At 41.5% G+C, this 19737-nt stretch overlaps 1 protein-coding gene across 2 annotated transcripts in view; it reads left to right on the forward strand.

Moving 5' to 3' along the window:
* RYK (receptor like tyrosine kinase) overlaps positions 1-19737 on the forward strand; it is a 677262-nt gene that overhangs the window by 306703 nt on the left and 350822 nt on the right. For both annotated transcript variants that reach the window (XM_053709793.1, XM_053709795.1), the window contains exon 9: positions 892-978. In XM_053709793.1, the coding sequence (XP_053565768.1) occupies positions 892-978 (87 nt within the window). The remainder of the gene's footprint in view (positions 1-891; positions 979-19737) is intronic.

Raw genomic sequence — 19737 nt, forward strand, 5'->3', positions numbered from 1 at the left:
GCAGAATGTTTTATAGCACATCAGCCAATCACAAAATGCATATATGTAAATACTATGCTGTTTTGCACATGCTCAGTAGTGTACATACACACAACCGTACATATATTTTTCTTACATGCACTACAACACGTGATATCTCTTGAATTGTATTTGTGGAAAATGTTACATTGTTAAGGCCAGCGATAGACATTTTATGCAGTCTAATCATAGTGTGAGTGACCTTAGGTTTATTCTGATTGATCCTTTAAGAGGGATGGGTACAGAAACCAACCTTTGTTACATCATATTGATTGTTTTCTGTGAATTTTTGCAATTAGATTTTCAAATTTTAAAGTTTGAATTCAGATATGTCACACATCTCAAACTTCAATCATTTAGTTATTTCAGTGAGGTTGCAACAATGTTAATAATGATGTTGCCCTAATATTGCACATTTGTGTCACATATATTGTGTGTTTTCTATGTTTTTTTTTTTTTTTTTTTTAATATTATCATTTTCTGCTATCCAAAGCACAAATGAATGTAATCAACAATAATGTGTGCAATAAAAATGAAACCTTTTTAATATTAGATTATTTTAGCTTAATATTGTCTAAATTTTTTTGCCTGGGGGTCAGTAAAATCAGCAGAGTTGTGGATTTGCTTAAAAAGTCAGGGGGAGAACACTGCATACATAACATGTTATGAGTAGAGTCCCCTTAGTGATATTCCTGGAAAAAGTTTGAATCCTTACGTGTCTGGTAAAACTTCTGTTTTTATCCTAGCTACATTTGTATCCGTTCAGTGACTAATGTGCTGTGATATAGATTTAGTTTATTTACTAGTTTCCTAGGGGACATGTTGCCAGATATACCAGTGTGTGTTAATACTTTTTTTTGCTTTTTTTCTTAGGTACTTTTGGGAGAATATTTCATGGAATTTTGGTTGATGAGAAGGACCCTAACAAAGAGAAACAAGTCTTTGTTAAGACTGTTAAAGGTGACTTTTTTTCTACTTTTACCATTCAAACATCATGTATTTCATTCACTTTTAGCAGATCCATATCATAATAGCCTAGATTCACTAAAATTTTAGATAGCTCACTTGAACAGTGCTATACAAAATGTGCCACACTTGACTAGCTTTGTTTTTTAATCTAAATGTGTTTATATAGAAAAGAAAAGTGTGCAGTATTTTACTCATTATAAAATTACACTTGTCATTTCTGCTATTATCCATTAGCTTTGACACTTCTCCAACACCCTTAGCCATGCGTTTAAACACTAGATAGTGTCCAGACTTATTGAATATTTTTCTTATAAAATATAGTTTGTTCACCTCTAATTCAGTGTCAACTAAAAGCATAGAGACGTGTATTCACATGCGTGCACATAACTTAGATACATTCTTGGTGTCCCATAGTTATGGAAATGTCACAGTCTCCATTACTTAACCTGTAATCTGATTATATGGTGTTACTTTAATTTTATTTACTTAGTTCTTCATTTATAAAGTGTTTTGAGCAGTACAGCCAAACTGAAAGCAAATACCTGCTGAGCGCACATACTAATCCAAGCTGTTCCAAAGAGTTCTATACTCAAACACGTATGCCTCAGGGATTGTTTTCTCTTGACATTTTTTTTCCACCAATGAATGTAGTTTTAAGTTAATTTTAAAAAAAATAAATAAAAAAAAATAGCAAGCCGCTTAAGGGAATAAGAACCTTTTTTGCTTTGGATTATTTCAATCTTTAATGTGCACGGCATGATTTAAGAAAATATGTTGAAGCTTAGAATAAAATAGTGGATGCCCATCCCAATTTAAAATCCCTACTAATCCATTGTGGATGCAACAATCTGATAAATGTTGTTCTCTGTGGGTATGCTGGTTTGAACCAAAGCCCTTTAATTTTGTATCCTTTTTGTTTTATTCTTATTTTTAACATTAAGGGGGCAACTTATCAAGCTGAGGCGGACAGCGGCACACATATGCGCTCCTGTACACAGCAGCTCGCCTCTGGCGGAATTCAGCATTGCACACGAGCGCTATTTTACGCTCGCGTGTAATCCTGCCCAAGCACAGCTGCTGTCAATCGGACAATTCCAGGGAGAATGAAATTCGCCACTTTAGAGACTGATGACCGCTGCTTACGGCGTGCAGGTTCTCTTGTGAGAACCTGCAGTCGTAAGGGGTCGGAAGGCTTACAAAGCTTTTGATAAATAGACCCCTAAGTATTTCTAAGAACCTTTATATTCATGAAATAATCATGTTACATGTAAGTGAGTTTAACTACTCTTCCTAGTTTCATATGCCTCTGCAGTAAATGAATTGTTGCTTTCTCTGGTTTAAAAAAAAATAAAAAAAAATAAAAATTTCTATATTTAGACTATGAAGCTTACTCACTTGCCACAGCTTACACTACCTTTAAGTATTATAAATCAGGTTAAAGATGAAGGTGCTGCTGATAATCTTCGGTGAGAGGGGTTCTCAGAGTGATTTGAGACCCTTTACCCCTCAGAGAGCTGCTTTTAGATGGAGGGATATATTGAAAGCATGGGGTAGTGGCACAAATACTACCCTATACGAGTTAGTCACAAGCTTTAGTTGCTTTAGTATTTTTAACCACATGTGCGTGTTTCGTCTCTGTTTGAGCACACTATCATTTTCTTAGTATGCTCTGTTCTTCTTTTTGGTGTCAGGTTAGCTCTTCGTGGCCTTGCTGTTTTTTATGATGATTTTTACTTGGAGCGGGTACCTTTCCCCCCCCCCCACCTTTCTTAGAGCTCTTTTCTTCATAAGATGAATAGAGTCCATAACATGTTTGATATATTTCCTGCTACTAGGAGGAGGTCCAACTTCCACTCTGTTTACTCTTTGCCTCAGAGGAGAGAGGTTGAGAGAGGTGCACTGCATGCAAGATTTTATTATTTTCTATCTAATCATTTATTGGGAGCTCAGACCTGACTTGAGAACCAGTACCCCTCTTCCATCTTCACTCAGGGAATACTTCAGGATAATTTCTCCAAGATTCAGTGAAGCAGGGGTAAAGGAATACCTCAATTAAGGCATGTCGGTACTCACGATTAAATCTCCCAGCCATAATTGCCCTCAGGCATCGCAGGGAAGCCGTCTCTTAGCCTTCTCCTCTGCCCTTGGAACTTTGGTCCGGCCTATCTATTTCCTCAGTTTGTTCTTCCAAGAGTCATTGGAAGAATCAAACAGGAATTGGCCTCTGTTATTCTCATAGCTCTAGGGTGGCCCTTCAGAACTTGGTATGCAGACTTAATACAAATGTAATCTCTTCCTCCATGGGTTCTACCCCTAAGGAAAGATCTGCTGTCTCAAGGACCCTTGTATCTCAAATATCTGAATTTGATGGCGCGGAGGTTGGACTAGGTCTCAATAACAGAGGTTTCTCAGATTATCTCTACTTTGCTGCAAACCAGAAAGCCTGTTACGCAGAAAATTTATTATAAGATTTTGAAAGCTTAGTTACTTTGGTGGTCTTCTAGAGGTTTATCTTGTTAATATTTTAGAATCCCTAGAATTCTTCAGATCCTTCAAGATGGACTAAATAAGGTATTATTGGCTAGTTCTTTAAAGGGTCAGATTTCGGCATTATCGGTTTTCTTTCACAAAAAACTGGCCAAATTACCTGATCAAACTTTTGTCCAAGCCTTGGTAAGATTTTGTCCTGTTATTAGACCCATTTCTGCCCCATGGATTTTGAATCTGGTTCTTTCTGTTCTGCAAGGTGTTCCCCCTTTGAACCTATGCACTCCTTGGACCTAAAGTTATTATAATGGAAGGTTATTATAATTTCTTCCGCTAATTGAGTTCCTGAATTATCTGCCCTGATTTTCCCTTCTTGATTTTTCAACAAGATAAAGCGGTCCTCCAGGCTAAATATGATTTCTTTCCTAAGATATGGTCAGTCCACGGAATCATCAATTACTAGTGGGAACATCACTCCTGGCCAGCAGGAGGAGGCAAAGAGAGTCATTCTCTTTGCCTGCAGTGAAAAGAGGAGGTGAAGTTTTGGTGTCTGATTCTACAATTAAGATTTTATTATTTTAAAGCAGAGTAGGTTTGCTCTGATATTTTCCTATGGTCTAGCCTTAGCCCACGTCAGTCTCTTCAGTAGGGCAGTGGTGGCTTTTAAGCAATTGGGAACTTGTGGGGTACAATCCCCTCTGCGTTTTCCCAATCAGTTTTGCTGCCCTATTCAGAAATCCTGAGTAAGTTTACTCAGCCTTTTCACTTTCCACAGGTCCATGTGAGGGATGGCACCCTCTCAAAACAGGTGAGCTACCTTTCTGTCGGGCAGATTGAAGTTCAGTTAAGTGCCAAGTAATTAATTACTTTTTTTTTTTAAAAAGGGAAACTTTGGCACTTTAAAGCAGTTAATTCTGTAGGGGGACTTTGCATCATTGGCCCGATTAAGGTTAATTGCAGGGCAGGTAGCAGGCACTGTGGACGTTGGGGAGTGTTTATTGCTTTATTCATTTTATTGGCTCAGTGTGTGTCATTTAGTTTTTGTTTTAGATTTTGGCCACAATTTCTTTTGGAAAATTAGTTTTTCACTGCGGTCAGATTGGCCGCTGGGCCTGGGATCTGATTTCAGAGGGGTGGTTTTCTTCAGAGGCAGCAGCCTGTTTAGGCGCGCTTTCTGGACTCACTTCCTGTGAGTTCCGGAGTGGCTACGCAGCTCAGTAGACGGCTCTGTTCTAAGTAAGAAGGGATTACAGCCGTTTGATTGCGGAGCTCCGGAGCTGAACCGGTACATTTTCTTTTTTGCTCAAGCTGGTCGGCAGGATCAGGTAGGCACCTCAGCAAAGTTTTGAGGTGTAAAGTGTGCTTGGGAGTGTATTTAGTTATTTGCTCATTTAATAACTCTAGCTTTTGTATGTCTTGTTTTCTATTTAAAGGGACAGTAACGTTTTTTTGGTAAACCCTTACCAGAATAAATTGAAGAAAAAAAAAAAAGATTTTCCCTTGTTTTCTTTTCTTATTCCTATTAAGATGGATCAAGAGGCTTTGCAGTGTGTTACATGTAGTCTCTGTTTTGACTCCCAGGTGGAACCACCAGTTCCTTTTTGTTCTGCATGTATTGAAAGAACCTTGTGTTACAGGGATAGACTTTTTTTTCTGAGCCATCATTAGCTAAGGAGGATGCTGTTCAGGTACCTCCTGTCTCAGATATGCCGCAGCTTACTCCTCAAGGGTCCCAAGCTTTTACGTCCACTCATGCAGTGCCCTACGTTCCCTATTACGCTCCAGTTGGAGTTACTTTGCAAGACATTGCTGCCCAGGTATCCTCTGCGATATCTGAGGCAGCTTTTCCCATGCTGCAGGGAAAGCGCAAAAGGAAATTTAAAGAATCAGTTAGTAAGGTTTCTGATCCAGTTGTGGCTACTTCCTCTCTGAAGTCTGAAGAGGAAGATACCGGTAGCATCTGAGGGTGAAATCTCAGATTCAGATAGTATAATTCCTTCTTCTGAATCTGAAGTTATATCCTTCAGATTTAAGCTAGAACACCTCCGTCTTTTCCTTTGGGAGGTTTTGGCTACCTTGGACGATTTCAACATGACTGTCGTAGTCAATCCTAAGAAGTCTAGTAAGCTAAACAAGTACTTTGATGTTCCCTCTGCAGTGGAGGTTTTCCCTGTACCAGACCGTGCTACAGAGGTCATTGCATGCGAATGGGAGGGACCTGGAATTAATTTTTCTCCAATTTTCAAGAAATTGTTTCCAATAGCAGATCACATTAAGGAGTCATGGAAAAACGGTTCTTAAGGTGGAACGGCGATCTCCACTTTGGCTAAGAGGACTACTATTGCCATAGAGGATAGTTGTTCTTTTAAGGATCCTATGGATAAGAAGTTGGAGGCATTGCTAAAGAAAATGTATGTTCACCAGGGTCTCCAATGACAGCCGGCAGTGTGTATTACCACTGTCACCAGCGCGTCAGCCTACTGGTTTGATGCCTTGTCTGATTCTATTCAGACGGATACTCCTTTGGAAGCGTTCAAGGACAGAATTAAGGCCCTTAAGTTGGCCAATTCCTTTATTACGGATGCTTCTTTGCAAGTCATTAAGTCGCGCGCAAAGATATCTGGTTTTTCTGTTCTAGCTTTTATCGAAGTCCAAGCTTTTAGCGATCCCGTTCAAGGGTAAGACCTTGTTTGGTTCTGGCTTGACTAAAATAATTTCTGATATCACAGGAGCAATGGGATCTTTTCTCCTTCAAGATAAAAGGAATAAGCGGAAACGACGGCAGAGTAATTTTTGTTCCTTTTGTAACTTTAGAGGTAAGCCCTCCCCTCCTTTCCCCAAGCAAGAACAATCTAAGTCTTCCTGGAAGCCTAAGCAGTCCTGGAACTAGGGGAAGCAATCTAAGAAGCCTGCAGCTGATTCCAAGTCAGCATGAAGGGTCGGCCCCCAATCCGGGAGTGGATCCAGTAGGGGGCAGACTTTCTCATTTTTTGCTAGCCTGGATATGAGATGTTCCGGATCCTTGGGTGGTGGACATCATATCTCAGGGGTACAGAATAGAATTCAAGACTTTGAGGTTCCTTCTCTCAAGATTATCTGTAGACCAGATAAAGAGAGGCATTTTTAAATTGTGTCAAGGACCTTTCTGCCCTGGGAGTCATAGTTCCTGTTCCTCTGCAGGAACAGGGTCTGGGATTTTACTCAAATCTGTTCGTGGTTCCAAAAAAAGAGGGAACTTTCAGACCTATCTTAGACTTGAAGTGTCTAAACAAGTTCCTCAGATTACCGTCCTTCAAGATGGGAGACTATAAGTTCCATTCTTCCTTTGGTCCAAGAGGGTCAGTTCATGACCACCATAGATTAAAAAGAATGCATACCTTTATGTTCCCATTCACAGGGATCAACACAAGTTTATAAGATTTGCCTTCTTGGGCAATCACTTTCAGTTTGTGGGTCTTCCATTCGGCCTTGCCACAGCCCCTAGAATTTTGTCAAAGGTTCTAGGGGCTCTCTTGGCAGTGCTCCGGTGGCGCCTTCTTCATTCCCACGGATGGAAGGTGAATCTGGGAAAAAGTTTCCTGATTCCAGCTGCAAGGGTAGTATTTTTGGGAACCATAATAGATTCCCTATCAATAACGATTTTTTTTGACAAATCAGAAAAGCAAAGATCTTCAACTCTTGCCTTGCTTTTTAGTTCTCTCCTCGGCTGCCAGTGGCTCAATGTATGGAGTTAATTGGTCTAATGGTGGTTTCCATTGACATCATTCCGTTCGCTCAGTTTCATTTCAGACCTTTGCAGTTATGCATGCTCAGGCAATGGAACAGGGACTATGCGGATCTGTCTGAATAGTTCTGGATCAGACGACAATAGACACTCTTCCGTGGTGGTTGTCTCAGGAACATCTCTCCCAGGGAACCTGCTTCCGCAGACCCTCCTGGGTGATTGTGACCACGGATGCCAGCCTTCTGGGTTGGGGAGCAGTTTGTGGCTCTTTGAAGGCTCAGGGTTTTTGTACTCGGGAGGAGTCGGATCTTCCCATAAACATCCTAGAGCTGAGCGCAATCTTCAATGCTCTGCTGGCCTGGCCTCAGCTTTAGCCCGGTTTATCAGGTTCCAGTCGGACAACAATAACATCAGTGGCGTATATCAACCACCAGGGGGAACTCAGAGTTCCTTGACCATGACAGAAGTGGCCCGAATTATTCAGTGGGTGGAGTCCCACAGCTGCTGTCTATCTGTGATCCACATTCCAGGATTGGACAATTGGGAAGCGGATTTTCTGAGCAGACAGACTTTTCATCCCGTGGAGTAGGAACTCCATCTGGAAGTGTTTTCCAGTTTGATTTTCAAATGGGGGCAGCCAGAACTGGATCTCATGGCTTCTCGGCAGAATGCCAAGCTTCCGAGGTTACGGTTTGAGATCAAGGGATCCACAGGCTTTATTGATAGATGCTCTGGTGGTCCCTTGGAATTTCAGTCTAGCATACCTGTTTCCTCCGTTCGCTCTCGGATCAAGCAGGAGAGGGCATCAGTGATTCTCATAGCACCAGCGGGGCCTCGCAGGATCTGGTATGCAGACCTAGTCTAAATGATCTCTTCCACCTTGGAGACTACCTCTGAGGAAGGACCTTCTACTTCAGGGTCCCTTCCTTCATCCAAATCTTGTTTCTGTGAAGCTTACTGCCTGGAGATTGAAGGCTTAGTTCTTTCTAAGCGTGGTTTTTCTGAGTCGGTCATTGAGACCATGATTCAGGCGTAAATATCTGTATTGGTGTGAATCCAAGGGCTACTCTTGGAGTAGAGTTAGGATTTCTAGAGCTTTGTCTTTTTCTCCAGGAGGGTCTGGAGAAAGGTTTGTCAGCAAGTACTCTGAAGGGTCAGATTTCTGCTTTGTCTATTTTGCTGCATAAGCGTTTGGCAGATGTGCCAGACATACAATCTTTTTGTCAGGCTTTGGTTAGGATCAGGCCTGTGTTTAAACCTATTACTCCTCCCTGGAGTCTTAGAGTATTACAGCAGGCTCCGTTTGAGCCTATGCATTCCTTAGATATTAAGATATCTTGGAATAATTTGTTTCTTGTTGCTATTTCTTCTGCTCGGAGAGTTTCAGAGCTATCGGCACAGCAGTGCGATTCCCCTTATCTTTCATTCTGATAAGGTGATGTTCCTTCTTTGTGTCCTAATTCTTTTTTTCTCATAAGGAGAGTTTGTTGCACAACCTAGATGTTGTGCGGGCGCTGAATTTTATCTACAGGCAACTAAGGAGTTTCGTCAGTCTTCTGCTTTGTTTGTTTCTCTGGGAAGCGAAATGGACAGAAAGCTACGGCTACTTCCCTTTCTTTTTGGTTGAAGACTGCTGGACAGCAACCTCCTGAGAGAATCGCAGCTCATTCCACAAGGGCTGTTTCTTCTTGGGCTTTCAAAAATGAAGCTTTTGTGGAACAGATTTGCAAGGCTGCAACTTGGTCCTCTTTACATACTTTCTCCAAATTTTATAAATTTGATACTTTTGCCTCGGCTGAGGCTTCTTTTGGGAGGAAGGTCCTTCGGGCAGTGGTGCCTTCTGTTTAGGTTACCTGTCTTGTCCCTCCCTTATCTGTGTCCTCTAGCTTTGGTATTAGTTCCCACTAGTAATTAATGATTCCGTGGACTCACCATATTTTAGGAAAGAAAACATAATTTATGCTTACCTGATAAATTTCTTTCTGGATATGGTGAGTCCACAGCCCACCCATTATTTAAGACAGTTATTATTTTCTAAAGCTTCAGGCACCTCTACACCTTTGTGTTATCTTCTTTTTCCATTTTCCTTTGGGCGAATGACTGGGGATTATGGCTAAGGGAAGTGTGGTGCTCTTTGCCTCCTCCTGCTGGCCAGGAGTGATATTCCCACTAGTAATTGATGATTCCGTGGACTCACCATATCCGGAAAGAAAGAAATTTATCAGGTAAGCATAAATTATGTTTTTCTACCGAAGTTAGTGTCTTTGAAAAATATTAATCAGGAAATTGTTGTTCCTGTTCTGTGACCAAATCCTTCTAACCCTAAGGAACACCTACTTCACAATTTGGATGCAGTCATAGCCTTAAAATTCTATCTTTAGCCTAGTTAAGACTTTAGTCACTCTTCTAGCTTGTTTGTCCACTTTTCAGGTCCCAGAAAGAGCCAAAAAAATACAGCCTTGGCATCATGGCTAAAACGGACTATTCGTAAGGCTTACTTGGTTGCGGGAAAACCACCTCCAAAGAGAGTAACTGTTCATTCTACTAGATCTGTATCTACTACTTGGGCCTTCAAAAATGTTGCCTCCTTGGAACAGATTTGTAAGGCGGCAACTTAGTCTTTCTTTCATACCTCTTCTAAATTTTTTCTTTTTGATATGTATGCTTTTTTAGAAGCTGCTTTTGGCAGTAAAGTCCTTCAGGCTGCAGTGTACTGCAAACAGGAACTGCTATCATTTTGTCCCACCCATCCTTAACATGGGCTCTCAGCTTGGGTATTGTATCCCACATGTAATGTGCACCTATGGACTCTTTTTAACTTACGAAGGAAAACAGAATTTATACTTAAAAATACATTCCTTTCTTTTGGGATGAGGAGAGTCCATAGGACCCGCCCGCATTTTTACTACAATGGCGCTAGTTCTTGTTTGCACCTCTTAACCCTGCTTTCTGTCTTTTCTAGGCCCGGTAAATTTTTGCCAGACGTGTCCAGGCCCCTGAAGTGCGTGCGTGTGTGCGTGTGTGTGTGTTTGTGTGTATATGTGTATATTTGTGTGTGTGTATATATGTGTGTGTGTGTATGTGTATATATATATATATATATATATATATATATATATATATATATATATATATATATATATATATATATATATATATATTTATATAGCGATAGACTGGCTATTAGAGATAGGACATTTTTATATACCAGAGGTTGAAAATCAGTTAAGTAAACCTCTCTATTTGAAAAATGTATTGCATTTAGAAATTAAAAAACTTCCCCTCTATTTTAGAAGAATAGGTGTGCTGAAGGACTCAATAATTGCATGGCACAAAATTTGCAGTAAATTGAATTTGAAATTTGCAGTCTCTAAATATCTCACAATTAAAGGAAATCAAGACTTTCAATTGGGATTCTTAACAGATTCTGGCTTAAGATGGGAGGAACATGGTCTAACTAAAGTGTCACAAATGATAAATAGAGATCAGATTACCCCGAAGGTGTTAGATTTCGAGAGGCTACAAGCTCAGTTTTCATGTAGTAATAAGTATTACTCTGAGTATTTACAATTAAGAGACTACTGCCTGAAACTTATAAGCTTATATGGGATGGACTGGGATTATATACCTCTTCTCCCAGTTTTTGGTGCATATAAAAATAAGAAGTACTCTATCTCACTTTTATATAATATCTTAAAACAGACAGAATATGAGGATCAAATGCTTAAGCTTATATTAAAATGGAAGGAAATGTATTTCTCTCAACTGACATCAGAAATTATCGTAAAAAGCATAAGGGTAGTAGAAAAAGCTACATTAGCAATGACCCTGCGCGAGCAACATATTAAAATAATATGGATAACATATATCACTCCAGAAGTAATGACTAAATGGGGGAAAGATCATAAGAAATTTAAATGCCCGAAATGTAGTATGGAGAAAGCCAACTTAATTCATTGTCTGTGGGAGTGCCCAAAAATACAAAGATTTTGGAGAATGGTTTCATTCTGGGCCAATAAAATCTGTAATATTCAGATGACACTTCAAGCAGAACATGTTATATTCTTAAACCTAAAGAGAGATGAAACCACAGAGTGTAAAATATTCTTTTCTCCAACATTGGTGTGTCCGGTCCACGGTGTCATCCATTACTTGTGGGATATTCTCCTCCCCCACAGGGAAAGGCAAGGAGAGCACACAGCAAGAGCTGTCCATATAGTCCCTCCCAGGCTCCGCCCCCCCAGTCATTCTCCTTGCCGCTCTGAACACATTCGGACTAGCCACTGCTCCAAGGATTTTCACAAAGGTGCTCGGGTCCCTTCTAGCGGTTCTAAGACCCAGGGGCATTGCAGTGGCACCTTACTTGGACGACATCCTAATTCAAGCGTCGTCTCTTTCAAAGACAAAGGCTCACACAGACATTGTTCTAGCCTTTCTCAGATCTCACGGGTGGTAGGTGAACATAGAAAAAAGTTCCCCGTCTCCGTCAACAAGAGTCCCTTTCTTGGGAACAATAATAGATTCTTTAGAAATGAAGATTTTCCTGACAGATGTCAGAGAGTCAAAGCTTCTAAATGCTTGTCAAGTTCTTCACTCTGTTCTACGGCCTTCCATAGCTCAGTGCATGGAAGTAGTAGGGTTGATGGTTGCAGCAATGGACATAGTTCCTTTTGCGCGAATTCATCTAAGACCATTACAACTGTGCATGCTCAAACAGTGGAATGGGGACTATACAGACTTGTCTCCAGTGATTTAGGTAGATCAGAAGACCAGAGACTCACTCCGTTGGTGGCTGACTCAGGATCACCTGTCCCAGGGAATGATCTTCCGCAGACCAGAGTGGGTCATTGTCACGACCGACGCCAGTCTATTAGGCTGGGGCGCGGTCTGGGATTCCCTGAAAGCTCAGGGTCTATGGTCTCGGGAAGAGTCTCTTCTCCCGATAAACATCCTGGAACTGAGAGCGATATTCAATGCTCTCCGGGCTTGGCCTCAACTAGCAAAGGCCAGATTCATAAGATTCCAATCAGACAACATGACGACTGTTGCTTACTTCAACCATCAGGGGGGAACAAGGAGTTCCCTGGCGATGAGAGAGGTGACCAAGATCATCAAATGGGCAGAGGATCACTCCTACCACCTGTCTGCGATCCACATCCCAGGAGTGGAAAACTGGGAGGCGGATTATCTGAGTCGTCAGACCTTTCATCCGGGGGAGTGGGAACTCCACCCGGAGGTGTTTGCCCAGTTGACCCAATTAGTGGATGCATTAGTGGCGCCTTGGACTTTCAACCTAGTTTATGCGTTTCCACCGTTCCTTCTCATTCCCAGGCTGGTAGCCAGGATCAAACAGGAGAAGGCCTCGGTGATTTTGATAGCTCCTGCGTGGCCACGCAGGACTTGGTATGCAGACCTGGTGAATATGTCATCGGCTCCACCATGGAAGCTACCTTTGAGACAGGATCTTCTAGTACAAGGTCCATTCGAACATCCAAATCTAGTTTCTCTCCAGCTGACTGCTTGGAAATTGAACGCTTGATTTTGTCTAAGCGTGGGTTTTCGGATTCTGTGATAGATACTCTGGTACAAGCCAGAAAACCTGTGACTAGAAAGATTACCATAAAATATGGAAAAGATATATCTGTTGGTGTGAATCCAAGGGATTCTCATGGAGTAAGATTAAAATTCCTAGGATCCTTTCCTTTCTCCAAGAAGATTTGGATAAGGGATTATCAGCGAGTTCTCTAAAAGGACAGATTTCTGCTTTATCTGTCTTGTTACACAAACGACTGGCAGCTGTGCCAGATGTTCAAGCTTTTGTTCAGGCTTTGGTCAGGATCAAGCCTGTTTACAGACCCTTGACTCCTCCCTGGAGTCTAAATTTGGTTCTTTCAGTTCTTCAAGGGGTTCCGTTTGAACCCTTACATTCCATAGATATCAAGTTGTTATCTTGGAAAGTTCTGTTTTTGGTTGCTATTCTTCTGCTAGAAGAGTTTCTGAATTATCTGCTCTGCAGTGTAATCCGCCCTATCTGGTGTTCCATTCAGATAAGGTTGTTTTGCGTACTAAACCTGGTTTCCTTCCAAAGGTTGTTTCCAACAAGAATATTAACCAGGAAATAGTTGTGCCTTCTTTGTGTCCGAATCCAGTTTCAAAGAAGGAACGCTTGTTACACAATTTGGATGTAGTCCGTGCTTTAAAGTTCTATTTAGAAGCAACAAAGGATTTCAGACAAACGTCTTCTCTGTTTGTAGTTTATTCTGGCAAGAGGAGAGGTCAAAAAAGCTACTGCTACCTCTTTCCTTTTGGCTGAAAAGCATCATACGATTGGCTTACGAGACTGCCGGACGGCAGCCTCCTGAACGAATCACAGCTCACTCTACTAGGGCTGTGGCTTCCACATGGGCCTTCAAGAACGAGGCTTCTGTTGATCAGATATGTAAGGCAGCGACCTGGTCTTCTCTGCACACTTTGTCCAAATTCTACAAATTTGATACTTTTGCTTCTTCGGAGGCTATTTTTGGGAGAAAGGTTTTGCAAGCCGTGGTGCCTTCTGTTTAGGTAACCTGATTTGCGCCCTCCCTTCATCCGTGTCCTAAAGCTTTGGTATTGGTTCCCACAAGTAATGGATGACACCGTGGACCGGACACACACCAATGTTGGAGAAAACAGAATTTATGCTTACCTGATAAATTACTTTCTCCAACGGTGTGTCCGGTCCACGGCCCGCCCTGGTTTTTTAATCAGGTTTGAAGAATTTCTTTCTCTATACACTACAGTCACCACGGCACACTATAGTTTCTCCTTTTTTTCTCCTAACCGTCGGTCGAATGACTGGGGGGGCGGAGCCTGGGAGGGACTATATGGACAGCTCTTGCTGTGTGCTCTCCTTGCCTTTCCCTGTGGGGGAGGAGAATATCCCACAAGTAATGGATGACACCGTGGACCGGACACACCGTTGGAGAAAGTAATTTATCAGGTAAGCATAAATTCTGTTTTCAATGCTTATTTTATTAAGTAGAAATTTGATCTTGAAAGAGTGGAAAAGTGTACGAGCACCTGCACTAAAAACATTGAAAAACATAGTACAAAAGCAATTTGTGATTGAACAAAATGATATTTGGTTTAATGTTGAAATAAATGTTAGAAAGTTTTTTGAAAAATGGAAACCCTGGATTAAGATTCAGGATAATGATATTCAGAGGGAACTTATCTCAAGGTTTGAAAATACTCTGTATATAATGGAAAGTAGGCTTAGAGAGGAATGGATATGAGTTAAAAGTAGTAATTAGGAAAGGTACTTTCCAGTGGACTTTATTCTTTTTTTTCTGTCTTGGATTTCCTTTTCTTTAGTACTCTATGAAAAGTGATGGTAAAATGATGGCAAATTTTACGTTATTGGACGTATCTGAGTGTTTTTTTCTTTTTTCTTGTATGCCGAATTGCAAGTCTGTATAATTATGTTAAACATTCAATAAAGAGAATTAAAAAAAAAAAAAAATCCTAACTTTCCAACATAACAATATCAACATTTCTTAGCAATTATCTTTTTTTGTACAATTTATGAACAAATAAAACTTTTTGAAACAGTAAAAAAAAAAATAATAAAAAAAATATATATATATATATATATATATATATATATATATATATATATATATATATATATATATATATATATATATATATATATACACTGTGTATATATGTGTATATATATATATATATATATATATGTGTGTGTGTGTATATATATTAGGGTTGCACCGATACCAAGTATTTGCATGAGTACTTGTACTTTGTTTTTGTTTTTCAAACTGCATGTTCCCATTTCATTTTAAACTGGAGTGTAGACAAAACTTAAAAAAATTGTTTACTACTGTTCTGCCAATACAAATTGCGGTTATTTGTATTATTGTAGGAGAGATCACTGTACCTCGTTCAGACAAACCCCTGAAGAACTGGGCCGTTAATAAACAGATTTCTCCAACACAGATTTCTCCAACACAGGTCCACGGCGTCATCCTTACTTGTGGGATATTCTCTTCCCCAACAGGAAATGGCAAAGAGCCCAGCAAAGCTGGTCACATGATCCCTCCTAGGCTCCGCCTACCCCAGTCATTCTCTTTGCCGTTGTACAGGCAACATCTCCACGGAGATGGCTTAGAGTTTTTTAGTGTTTAACTGTAGTTTTTATTATTCAATCAAGAGTTTGTTATTTTAAAATAGTGCTGGTATGTACTATTTACTCTGAAACAGAAAAGAGATGAAGATTTCTGTTTGTAAGAGGAAAATGATTTTAGCAACCGTTACTAAAATCCATGGCTGTTCCACACAGGACTGTTGAGAGGAATTAACTTCAGTTGGGGGAACAGTGAGCAGTCTTTTGCTGCTTGAGGTATGACACATTCTAACAAGACGATGTAATGCTGGAAGCTGTCATTTTCCCTATGGGATCCGGTAAGCCATTTTTATTCAGACAGTAAATAAGGGCTTCACAAGGGCTTATTAAGACTGTAGACATTTTCTGGGCTAAATCGATTCATATATACACATATTTAGCCTTGAGGAATCATTTAATCTGGGTATTTTTGTAAAATAATATCGGCAGGCACTGTTTTAGACTCCTTATTCTCTAGGGGCTTTCCCTAATCATAGGCAGAGCCTCATTTTCGCGCCGGTATTGCGCACTTGTTTTTGAGAAGCATGACATGCAGTCGCATGTGTGAGGAGCTCTGATACATAGAAAAGACTTTCTGAAGGCGTCATTTGGTATCGTATTCCCATTTGGGCTTGGTTGGGTCTCAGCAAAGCAGATACCAGGGACTGTAAAGGGGTTAAAGAAAAAAACGGCTCCGGTTCCGTTATTTTAAGGGTTAAAGCTTCCAAATTTGGTGTGCAATACTTTTAAGGCTTTAAGACACTGTGGTGAAATTTTGGTGAATTTTGAACAATTCCTTCATACTTTTTCGCAATTGCAGTAATAAAATGTGTTCAGTTTAAAATTTAAAGTGACAGTAACGGTTTTATTTTAAAACGTTTTTTGTACTTTGTTATCAAGTTTATGCCTGTTTAACATGTCTGAACTACCAGATAGACTGTGTTCTGAATGTGGGGAAGCCAAGGTTCCTTCTCATTTAAATAGATGTGATTTATGTGACACTGAAAATGATGCCCAAGATGATTCCTCAAGTGAGGGGAGTAAGCATGGTACTGCATCATTCCCTCCTTCGTCTACACCAGTCTTGCCCACTCAGGAGGCCCCTAGTACATCTAGCGCGCCAATACTCCTTACTATGCAACAATTAACGGCTGTAATGGATAATTCTATCAAAAACATTTTAGCCAAAATGCCCACTTATCAGCGTAAGCGCGACTGCTCTGTTTTAGATACTGAAGAGCATGAGGACGCTGATGATAATGGTTCTGAAATGCCCCTACACCAGTCTGAGGGGGCCAGGGAGGTTTTGTCTGAGGGAGAAATTTCAGATTCAGGGAAAATTTCTCAACAAGCTGAACCCGATGTGATTACATTTAAATTTAAGTTGGAACATCTCCGCGCTCTGCTTAAGGAGGTATTATCCACTCTGGATGATTGTGAGAATTTGATCATCCCAGAGAAACTATGTAAAATGGACAAGTTCCTAGAGGTCCCGGGGCTCCCAGAAGCTTTTCCTATACCCAAGCGGGTGGCGGACATTGTAAATAAAGAATGGGAAAGGCCCGGTATACCTTTCGTCCCTCCCCCCATATTTAAAAAATTGTTTCCTATGGTCGACCCCAGAAAGGACTTATGGCAGACAGTCCCCAAGGTCGAGGGAGCGGTTTCTACTTTAAACAAACGCACCACTATACCCATAGAAGATAGTTGTGCTTTCAAAGATCCTATGGATAAAAAATTAGAAGGTTTGCTTAAAAAGATGTTTGTTCAGCAAGGTTACCTTCTACAACCAATTTCATGCATTGTCCCTGTCACTACAGCCGCGTGTTTCTGGTTCGATGAGCTAGTAAAGGCGATCGATAGTGATTCTCCTCCTTATGAGGAGATTATGGACAGAATCCGTGCTCTCAAATTGGCTAATTCTTTCACCCTAGACGCCACTTTGCAATTGGCTAGGTTAGCGGCGAAAAATTCTGGGTTTGCTATTGTGGCGCGCAGAGCGCTTTGGTTGAAATCTTGGTCAGCGGATGCGTCTTCCAAGAACAAACTACTTAACATTCCTTTCAAGGGGAAAACGCTGTTTGGCCCTGACTTGAAAGAGATTATCTCTGATATCACTGGGGGTAAGGGCCACGCCCTTCCTCAGGATAGGTCTTTCAAGGCCAAAAATAAACCTAATTTTCGTCCCTTTCGTAGAAACGGACCAGCCCCAAGTGCTACGTCCTCTAAGCAAGAGGGTAATACTTCTCAAGCCAAGCCAGCCTGGAGACCAATGCAAGGCTGGAACAAGGGAAAGCAGGCCAAGAAACCTGCCACTGCTACCAAGACAGCATGAAATGTTGGCCCCCGATCCGGGACCGGATTTGGTGGGGGGCAGACTCTCTCTCTTCGCTCAGGCTTGGGCAAGAGATGTTCTGGATCCTTGGGCACTAGAAATAGTCTCCCAAGGTTATCTTCTGGAATTCAAGGGGCTTCCCCCAAGGGGGAGGTTCCACAGGTCTCAATTGTCTTCAGACCACATAAAGAGACAGGCATTCTTACATTGTGTAGAAGACCTGTTAAAAATGGGAGTGATTCATCCTGTTCCACTAGGAGAACAAGGGATGGGGTTCTACTCCAATCTGTTCATAGTTCCCAAAAAAGAGGGAACGTTCAGACCAATTTTAGATCTCAAGATCTTAAACAAGTTTCTCAAGGTTCCATCGTTCAAAATGGAAACCACTCGAACAATTCTTCCTTCCATCCAGGAAGGTCAATTCATGACCACGGTGGATTTAAAGGATGCGTATCTACATATTCCTATCCACAAGGAACATCATCGGTTCCTAAGGTTCGCATTCCTGGACAAGCATTACCAGTTCGTGGCGCTTCCTTTCGGATTAGCCACTGCTCCAAGGATGTTCACAAAGGTACTAGGGTCCCTTCTAGCGGTACTAAGACCAAGGGGCATTGCAGTAGTTCCTTACTTGGACGACATTCTGATTCAAGCGTCGTCCCTTCCTCAAGCAAAGGCTCACACGGACATAGTCCTGGCCTTTCTCAGATCTCACGGATGGAAAGTGAACGTGGAAAAGAGTTCTCTATCTCCGTCGACGAGGGTTCCCTTCTTGGGAACAATAATAGACTCCTTAGAAATGAGGATTTTTCTGACAGAGGCCAGAAAAACAAAACTTCTAAACTCTTGTCAAACACTTCATTCCGTTCCTCTTCCTTCCATAGCGCAGTGCATGGAAGTAATAGGTTTGATGGTAGCGGCAATGGACATAGTTCCTTTTGCGCTCATTCATCTAAGACCATTACAACTGTGCATGCTCAGTCAGTGGAATGGGGACTATACAGACTTGTCTCCGAAGATACAAGTAAATCAGAGGACCAGAGACTCACTCCGTTGGTGGCTGTCCCTGGACAACCTGTCACAAGGGATGACCTTCCGCAGACCAGAGTGGGTCATTGTCACGACCGACGCCAGTCTGATGGGCTGGGGCGCGGTCTGGGGACCCCTGAAAGCTCAGGGTCTTTGGTCTCGGGAAGAATCTCTTCTACGGATAAATATTCTGGAACTGAGAGCGATATTCAATGCTCTCAAGGCTTGGCCTCAGCTAGCAAAGGCCAAGTTCATACGGTTTCAATCAGACAACATGACAACTGTTGCGTACATCAACCATCAGGGGGGAACAAGGAGTTCCCTGGCGATGGAAGAAGTGACCAAAATCATTCAATGGGCGGAGACTCACTCCTGCCACCTGTCTGCAATCCACATCCCAGGAGTGGAAAATTGGGAAGCGGATTTTCTGAGTCGTCAGACATTACATCCGGGGGAGTGGGAACTCCATCCGGAAATCTTTGCCCAAATTACTCAATTGTGGGGCATTCCAGACATGGATCTGATGGCCTCTCGTCAGAACTTCAAGGTTCCTTGCTACGGGTCCAGATCCAGGGATCCCAAGGCGACTCTAGTAGATGCACTAGTAGCACCTTGGACCTTCAAACTAGCTTATGTATTCCCGCCGTTTCCTCTCATCCCCAGGCTGGTAGCCAGGATCAATCAGGAGAGGGCGTCGGTGATCTTGATAGCTCCTGCGTGGCCACGCAGGACTTGGTATGCAGATCTGGTGAATATGTCATCGGTTCCACCATGGAAGCTACCTTTGAGACGAGACCTTCTTGTTCAAGGTCCGTTCGAACATCCGAATCTGGTCTCACTCCAGCTGACTGCTTGGAGATTGAACGCTTGATCTTATCAAAACGAGGGTTCTCAGATTCTGTTATTGATACTCTTGTTCAGGCCAGAAAGCCTGTAACTAGAAAAATTTACCACAAAATATGGAAAAAATATATCTGTTGGTGTGAATCTAAAGGATTCCCTTGGGACAAGGTA

Source organism: Bombina bombina, chromosome 4 (assembly GCF_027579735.1).
Source record: "Bombina bombina isolate aBomBom1 chromosome 4, aBomBom1.pri, whole genome shotgun sequence".
NCBI lineage: Eukaryota > Metazoa > Chordata > Amphibia > Anura > Bombinatoridae > Bombina > Bombina bombina.